General features: G+C 32.6%; 1 protein-coding gene across 5 annotated transcripts; it reads left to right on the plus strand.

Moving 5' to 3' along the window:
• The first annotated feature begins 2,086 nt into the window (after nt 1–2,086).
• On the plus strand, nt 2,087–9,219 carry LOC124843424 (dentin sialophosphoprotein-like protein). 5 transcript variants are annotated; one of them, XM_088116171.1, is made up of 9 exons: nt 2,089–2,254; nt 3,597–3,695; nt 3,827–3,957; nt 5,157–5,692; nt 5,808–6,159; nt 6,755–7,441; nt 8,295–8,437; nt 8,666–8,801; nt 8,869–9,219. In XM_088116171.1, the coding sequence occupies exons 3-9, from the start codon at nt 3,955–3,957 to the stop codon at nt 8,992–8,994; spliced, it is 1,983 nt and encodes a 660-aa protein (XP_087972297.1). In that variant the 5' UTR covers nt 2,089–2,254; nt 3,597–3,695; nt 3,827–3,954; the 3' UTR covers nt 8,995–9,219. The 5 variants fall into 5 exon arrangements, 3 of the variants coding, with proteins under 3 accessions (XP_087972297.1, XP_087972295.1, XP_047176127.1); XR_015786843.1 differs by lacking the exon at nt 3,827–3,957 and having other exon boundaries at nt 2,087–2,254; nt 8,656–8,801; XR_015786842.1 differs by lacking the exon at nt 3,827–3,957 and having other exon boundaries at nt 2,088–2,254; nt 8,656–8,801; nt 8,881–9,219.
• The last annotated feature ends 119 nt before the right edge of the window (nt 9,220–9,338 follow it).

Consider the following 9,338-nt stretch of genomic DNA (forward strand, 5'->3'; position numbering starts at 1 on the left):
GGAGAAAACTTTTACAACAAAATCTATTTAAGGAGTAAGTTATGAGTTAATTATATATAAGAAATCATATACTATATTCAATCCAAAATTTAAAAATAATGAGGTCGTAGGACTTTCTTTTTATATATATTTAATCACATCCATCGTGGGATTCTTACTTCTAAACTTGAATTTCTCATTTCGTACAGAGATGTCAGATAGCGTTTAGTACTTCATATGGAAAATGAAAATATAACAAGTCTTGAATTATAAATTATTCCCGCGTATATGGAACCTAATAATTTTCAACTTAAAATCTTTAAACATTAAAATCTTTAAACATTAATTTTTTTTTTCATTTGAATAGATTTGGGAAGAGTGATCGAATGAATTTGAGAGAATTTGAAGGTAAATATTTTTGTTGTTTATTTGATTTGATTTAGATACAAGTGAGAATGAATTTGGAAGTAACTTTTTATTTTTATGAATGACATTTTAGCTGATTAGTTTAGGGCTTTCACCTAGATTAGATATAATTTTTTGAAATAATTTTTTTTTATCAAAATAGCTATAAACCTTCAATAAATGTATTATTCTGATAAAAAATATAGATTAATTAATTTAAAAATAATTTTGAAAAGTCAACTTCATTAAATGTGAGAACATTATTCAATTTAAAAATCTATTTAAATAATTAAAATTAGAAGCTAATAGTTTATATAACAAATGAATTTGTCTTATATAAGTAAACAAATGAAATGACTCTTTTTAATTCAATGTTAAATGAATAAAACAAGAGTTCCGAGAAAATGTATTACAATATAATAGAAGATAGCTCGGTTTTTCTCCTTTCAACAAAAGAATCCATAACTTCATAAACAGGTAATAAGTTGTTAAGTATTACACACGTAAATATCAAATACAAATAAATGAATAAATTTGTTATATTCGATTTATTAAATAAGTTTTGAATCACAAATTTTAAAAATTAGAATTAGTCAAAGTTTATATCAATTTACTTTTTAGTTTTAGAATTACGTGAATTTATTTATTTTTAATTAAATATTTAAATTATAAGTAAATATTCAAGCTGTGTCAAATAAATTTAACAAAATTTAATTAAAAAAATTAAATTTATACATTTTTAAAATTATAAAATTAAAAAATTAAAAATATATTTAATTCTAAAATTAAATATTATATTGTTCTTAAAAAAGATTTAGAAATTGATTTAGAACTTTTACGATAAAAGTAAAAATATCAACATGGACCTCTTAAATTTAATATTTACACTTTGTTCACTTAAATAGATTACGAAGAAAATGAATATTTATAGAAAAATATTGGATTATAAATACAAACAAAAATAGTTAAAGCAATAATAACCAGCAGAAAGACAACATGTCTCCCAACACAACAAAAGGTACTCACATTGACAAATAATACAAAACAAATCATTTTTATCCAACAGTCTTTTATTATTTTATTATACAAAACAAATAATTTATTTTTTAGAACTAACCTATATTTTAAAATATTTTGTATAAAACTGTCCTAAATTGATATTTTTTTATTTTTTTATTATAACATATTTTACTTTTTATTATTTTCATATATTAATATAATCAATTTACATATATTGTTAATTTATAATATAATATAAATATTTAAAAAAAGGAAGTACATATACATGTGTTTACGCTACTTTCGTAAAGTGAAAAAAAGTTGAATCGAAGTCTGGAAGTAGTAAATTGTGTGCCTAAAAATATGTTTATATATTTATTAATTTATCATTTGATCCCTCCAAATATATATATTTATATATATGTGCAGGGAGGAGGTTCCAAAGGCGCAAAACAAAGACAAGTGGCAATGACGGTTGGATTGAAGTATCGGCACGTGCCATTGTTAGTGGGTACCCGACACGTGTGATGTAGCGGAAGCCAAACTCGTCGTGGACCAATAGAGATGCAGTAACTGATCGGATCTCAAGCACCCACCTCCCATCCACGAACCTTATTTCATATCAATCTGGGTGCCACGTGTCGGTTTTTGCGTGATACCTTTTGGCCACATTAATTAATTAAAAACAATATTATTTTTAGAGAGAAGGAAATTGTGGGCAAGTTCAAGTTGGACAGTAAAGAAGGGTCTGGAAAGGAATCCCCACGCGTGAGGTGAACAGAGCACGAAGCCTTCTTACTTCAATTTCTCTCTGTTTTCTTTCTCTCTTTTTTCCCAAATTCTGCGATTTCAACCCAATCTTCATCCTCAGGTCAGTTTCAATTGCTTTAGGTTCTTTCGTCATGCTGATTTCTTGTTTCGCTAACTTTTTCCCTCTTTCTTCTTTAGTCTCTGCATGCTGTAGTGTTTTACTTTCATCTATACCGAAACTAACCCTCAAATGGAAAATACCTCCTCAACAGAACTTCTTCGCGCTTCTCTTCTTCTCTTAAAAGGTTTATTTTGTAGTTGTAGGATGTAAACCACACCAAAGTCGTTTTAAAATTCCTTATCAATAATATTATGATAATTATTGTTTTTCAGCAACTAGCAGGTTGTTGTCACCTCCGCATGCCTTCTAGTATATGTGATTTTTATTTTCTAATTTCTTTGATTTTCGTTTTTTATTTTAATTTTGGTATTTTGGCGTTTTTTTAGTATAACTTAGCAATTCGGTACGGGCAATGTTTGTCAATTATGGGAATGGTGAAAATGATATTTCAGTTTTCTGGATCTTCAAATTTTGGGGTGTACTCAATCGTTTTGTGTTTGGTATAGCTGATTTATTCTGGATTTATGGTGTATTTTACTGTCTAAATTCGTAGTAAGTTGCTAAATAAGATGAAGTTGTATGAATTTTAAAGTTAAGAAGAGAACAAGAGTGGCTGATTGATAAGTTGGCATGAGGGCCTAAAGGGAATAAGATTCTGGGATAGCGAAAGTTCAACATAGGAGATGATAATTATACAATAAAGAATATCCTTAGATAATAAGTTCTTTTGTCAAACTGGGCTGGTTAATGTTTTGGCCATCATGATCTACTTTACCATAAAAAAGAAAAAAGAATGTTTGTCAAGCTGTTAAAACTTGGAGCAGGAACCATTTGGATTCCCTTTTATAATTTTGAGACCTAGTATGTATAGTGTGAGCTGTAATGCCAGTTATGTATTTTTTTAACTAAAATACAATATTAAAAATTTTACATTATTGGAAAATTACTATTATATTCAAAATTTCCAAATTTGGTGTTATCATACTTACAGTAAACAGAGATGAAGGGATTGGTATTGGAAATTTCTAATGGATATAGAGATGAGGGGATATCTTCCTGTGTTGTGGTAGTGGTGATACAAGTGCTAGCTGGCCTTGCTAAGACTCGCAATGCCGTAGCTAGTGTGTTAGCCTAACATTAAGATTTCACTGTTGGCTGCTGTAGCCTGTAGGTATTAATTGTAATTTCTATTCATAATTTTTAAGCTCCATGCATATGCAAGCGCTGATTAGCATTGATTCTGTTTCAATGATTTTTCAAACTTATGGTTTAAGAAGTCAAGCTATGTTTTCTATTTGGCATATTCTGTAATTGAAAAGCCACCTTTGGACTTTGATGGCAGATATAATTAAAGTAGCATGACATTGGATCAACCAGTTGAATGTATCTTTAATGGTGGATAAAAAGTCTCAGCGGAATATCAAACATCTGCATGTACGAGGTATAGACTATTATAGTTAAATTCAACTCCAGTATTTTAAGTATAATATTCTTGTGCCATACTAAACTGATACAGTGCAATGACTTGTATTAATTTTCTCTGGTTCAAATTCCAATCTTTACATTATGCAGAATATATATTCCGCCCTACTTCCTTTCCTTATAAGACATCAAGGTACCATATGTCTTCTTGAGGTACCTATTGAATATAGTTGTCAATCAAGTTGGTGCAAGGAAACATCTATCCCAAACTTGTTAAGATGGTTAGGATCTGTCTCTAACTCTAAAACAGTGTTTTTTTCTAAATTTCACAGGATTAGATAGAAACTAACTTCACTTCTCTACTAACTAAAATAATTTACAATGTTATTACTGTGTTTCTCTGCTTAAGTTTGTTCATTTCACACTTAAAAATGATGGTTATATGCTGACATGTCTTTACTGAGCACGAGTGCCTTTTTCTGCATTAACTAAAAGGTTACCTCCTTTTTCTTCTACTTATGCCATAGTGATTAAAATAAGTTCCTGTCATTGGTTGCTTAGTGATGTCACATCTTTGGCCATGTTCCCAAGATTTTCATTTCTTTATACATCACCCTAAAGCTATGCACTCAATATTGAACAGTTTGTTGTGAGCTGGAAGAAACATGACTGTACTATAGCTAATACTCAGTGGCAGATGTATGTGATAACTGAAAAATGTGCTTTTGTTAATTGTATAATGTGAACCATTCTGTAATATTATTGATTATATCATTGTTTGGACTTCCTTAGATGTTTTTGTTGAAGTAGTATTGCTATTTCTGATTGAATATCACTGTTATATGAAATGAACTTTCTGTCTGTAGCATAATCTTATTAGCAGGCTGTTGTGCAATCCAATCTCAAAACAGCTAGATATGAAGATCTGGCTTGATAATTATTGATAAACTTCTGAAGTACTAGCTTTGAAAAGGTAGATGTTGATTGGTCATTGGTGATGGGGGTAGCTGATGTTACAGTTAATTTGAAGTGCACAGTACTTGTTAATGATAAATTTGAACCCTAAATCTGTACGACATTTCTTCTACTTTTTTCCTAAATCAGCACCATGTGTTTCCTTATTTGAATAGCCCAATATTGAGCTCGAGTTAGGCTTTTGTTGAATTTTAGTTTGAATCTTAGATGACAAGGTTCTTGTTTTGTAAGATGAACATTCTAATAAAAGTTATTCCAGAACTTGTCCTTTTTTATGAATAATGAAAAAAGTTATGGGTTGTACTGTTATTTATTGTTTCCTCTTTCCTGCCAATTCTAACAGAATTGTGGGGGTTTTACTTGTATGTGCTTTAACAAATTTATATGTCTCGTGCTTGTTATTTCTCTCTTTATCAGGTTTGATGTCTTATGTTTATCTACTTGTTACAATATGTGATGCGTATTTATTTGAGTATTTCTCCTATATTGTGCCTTTGTTTTACAGCTTGAAGATAACGTGTGGGATGGATTTGGTGAATGTGATGATCATACAGTGCCCCATGCTGGTGACAAGCATAATAAACAGTTAACAGTACAGGGAGATATCTGTAAGGATTCACTTCATAAATTACATGGTATAGGAAGTAGTGATTGCCGTAATAGCTATGGTACTCAGGATAAGGAGGAATTGTACTTAGAGAATATGACTCAGAAAGAGAAAATGCTAGAAAAGGATTCTTGGTCTCATACACCTGAAGCTGTGTTTTCTTCTCGTGTTGGTGACTCAAGTAAAGAAGCCAAAAGGCCAACTTTAGATGACACAGGCATGTCTGATCAGGGCTTCAAGAGCAGCAATTTAGATTCTGGTGGATGTGAGCTCTGTGAAGATGATACTATCTTGGGAGACAAGTGTGTGGTTGAAAATGACAGTGTCTGTCAATATCCAATCAATCACATATCCCAAGCTGACAATGAACTCAGTTTTCTTGATAATGATGGGTGGTTAGATATAGGAAACTTTGAAGATGTTGACAGGATGTTGTAAGAAATTCTCCTATTTGGCAGAAATTTCCTTATCTTTTCCTTTGTTTTCAAATGCTAATCAATTCATTGCAATCATCTTTCAAAATATAAATATCACTTTTTTAAATTTCAGAAGTTGTGATTTAACGTTTGGAGCGGGAAGCCTCAACAATGAAGAGGAGTTCTGCTGGCTCTCATCTTCTCATGGTGCTGAAGGTTCTGATGATGCATTGAAGTCTGACTTTAAGTTTTCATATGCAGAAATGAGTCCATTGAAAAGTTTAACAGATTATAAAATGGATTCTAAGGAAAATTTGGTTGGTATTTCAAAAGATTCCAATGAAAGATCGTCTCCTGTTGATGAAAAAAACAGTTCTCAAATGGATGTTATTGACGATAGTGTACCTGTTCCATTATCAATGTTCAGTGAGAATGAGTCTGATATGAAATCTGGTGATATAATTGACTTGCTACCCAAAGAAAAGGTTGGTTACCCATTCGTTTTATTTCATTATATTTTCTCTCTATCTTCTAATATAGGTTCTGAATTCCCAACTTTTTAATTATGGAGCAAAAACACGTGATGCGAATTCTTTTACCTAAATATGGGAAGTGGGGGAGGGGTCGGGATTATTTGAACAATCTCCTGTAGTGGTCTTTTCAAAGGATTGTGACATAGTAAGTTTTGACACATGCCTTTGACCTGGTAAAAATTATTGATGCCATTAAATTAAACTATTGAACATGGTAATACAAGTCTATCATGAGCTTTCGCAGAACTGATTATGTTTGACATTTCAAGGATAATAATGTACCTCTATTTGATATAGATTATGTTTTTTCATGTTACACTACTTTTTATTTTCTGATTAAAAATTGGACTCGAGACCTTTATGTTATACTCAAAAGTCATCAATTGTTTCATTTCACTTTCAAGGGTAATTTGTTGGATTTACTGGGTTTCATTGTAAGTTGTAATAGTAAACTGAACTATTCCAAATCCATTTTATTAGGGTGAGCCCTTAAACTGAACTAAGTTGACTCCTAACTATTACATCACCTATAATTTTTGTTTTACAGCCGCAGAGGAAGCTGCCAAAGCCATCAGCGGGAAGGCGAAAAAACTGTTACATAGAAAATGGAGGTTCTGTTCATCCTTACGCACCTCCAGAGAAATATGCGGATACAAAGCAACCGTTTGGAACGTCTTCCAGTGGAGTTACATCTCTTGATAGCATCCAGAAACATAAGCTGAACTTAGATTCTGATTCTTTAGGCTGTATACAGGCACAAATTCCTACAAGACTCCCAGACTATAGTCATGCTCCAAATCACAGTTCCTTGTTTCCAACTTTATCTGGATCAAGATCTGAGCATGACGGTCATCTGTCTCCTTCTGTTAAAGAGTCATCATATGCGTCAAACATTGAATCTCATGGTCATTCTTTGGACGCTGCTGCCTTGAAAACGTTTGAAAACAGAGACAAGTTGTACCAATGCTGTGATGGACCTCCGTTAACCAGCAGTTTCAAAAATGATAATACGCCAAATCAAATACCACTTCATAGTCCCGGTTCAGCTCAGCAAATAGGTCACCAGTTTGAAAATGACAATGAAGGTCATAGTGAAGTCCAGGGAGTCAGCCTAGGCTTTTCACCAGAAATAGATTCTTCAGCAGTGCAGGAAAGCTCATCCATGGGCTCTGTTCTGGACCAAACCTCACTTGAAGCAACTAGCTTTTGCCACCTGCAACAGATCATGGATCAGGTATCTGAATCTTATTCAAGTTTGGTCCTGTTTGTTCTTTATATATTTTTTATCTTGAGAGGAATGAGTATATTATATTTATTTGCTCAACATTGAACTCTAAACATGTATTGAAATGGTTAGCTTTGATTTTGACCACTAATACTTAGTAAGAGAAATAGCATTTAAGTTTATAGTTTATCAGTTGGCAATGTTTTATCAAATTTATCAAAATTACTCAGGGTTTAAGCAGCGGAAAGGATTATCAAATTTATTACTTTTACTGTAATATTCAAGAATTTAAGGCAAAGCCTGAACTGAAGAACTAAAGATTTGTAGTTGTCATAACTATTAGTTTTCAGCAATTTTCCATCTTTTTTTATTGGCAAGTTTTGGTTATGTTCTTTAGTTGGAGTTGCTGTCATGTGACCAACAGCTAGCTCACAGGTTTGAGTTGTGGTGACATCCTCTGGCAAATGCAAGGTAAGGCTGCGGATAATAGATCTTTAAGGGGTCACGGTTGAATCTATATAGCAAGCACTAGGTTGCCTTTTTTTGCCCCTACCTATACAGGGAGTAGGCTGATATAGTGCTTATTTGATTTACTTCGTTGGACCTGAGTCTGCTTTGGATTGGTAACATATTAGCGTATGCTGTGTTTAGTAATTTATTTTAAGTGGTGATGTTGCATATTAAATAAACAAAGCTGATGCTACGAAACTAGTAGTTAGCACTTTTCAAGAAAAAAGAAAAAGAAAACTGAAGATTCGAAGTCGTGATGCTAAGTTTACCTGCATGTGACTCGTTACTGGAAATTGTGGCTTCATTGATTGTAATTGTCTATCACATCACACCTAAAATTTGCTTGATGCAGTTGGATATTAAAACCAAACTTTGCATAAGGGACAGTCTATACCGCTTGGCTAAGAGTGCGGAGCAAAGACACAACAATAATGCTAATGGTTGCATTGGAGACAATGAAGCATGCAAAGCAATGATGGTGCAGGATGCAAGCAGGTATCGCTCACTTTCTTCGCTTCAGACTTATATTTTTCTTCACTACAAGGTATGACATGATTTAGAATGTTCGTAGTTTTGTATGCTACGTATCTGGCCTTTGTAATGTTTCCAAAGATGTATTATGGTATTATTTTATTCACGTACTGACGTTATTTATTTTTTGGATCTATCTCAAAATACCATGTTTATGAATTAATGTTTTGGATAACACATAGCTTCATTCAGGTGTACCGGATTAATGGACATGGAAACTAACACAAATCCCATCGATCGGTCTGTAGCACACTTATTGTTTCACAGGCCTTCAGATCCATCAATGTTGCTTCCTAACGAAACTTTACCTTTCAAATCCGGAGCCACAGTATGCTTTCATGAAATTTTGACATTTTAGTAAAAAATTACAGTTTAGTCCTACTCTCATTTTCTAGTTTAATTGGCAGATACATCATGGATCAGTGGTCAATCTACCAGTAAAGACTGAGAAACAAGTCTGTCAAGAAGATTCTTCAGCCGGATTGGAGAACAAGTTTTCCGGGGGAAACAACACCAAATGAAGGTGAAACCAGCATTGACAGGTTTCGTTGTACAATTTTTACTTTTCCAATCATCGTCGTACATGATGATGTATAATTATTTCGGGCTTACTCGGATCCCTTAGTTAATTTTGTAATTCATTTTTGCATCGAATGCCATAATACTGATGTAAATTTGTGCTAATCGTCGTCATAAGGTAGCATATACGATGATTTAGAGCAGTGCCACGCTCGCAATTATTTTCATCCGAAATGTCACTATCATCGCGCAGCCCACCAACTCATTAGATTAATCTGAAAGTAGTCTCTCTTGAATGTACCGTTTATTTTTCTGGAATGAATCACTTCTTTGACCTTTTTTCAAT

The sequence above is a fragment of the Vigna umbellata genome, chromosome 5 (assembly GCF_029865625.1).
Source record: "Vigna umbellata cultivar VRB3 chromosome 5, Vumbellata_1.0, whole genome shotgun sequence".
Taxonomy (NCBI): Eukaryota; Viridiplantae; Streptophyta; class Magnoliopsida; order Fabales; family Fabaceae; genus Vigna; species Vigna umbellata.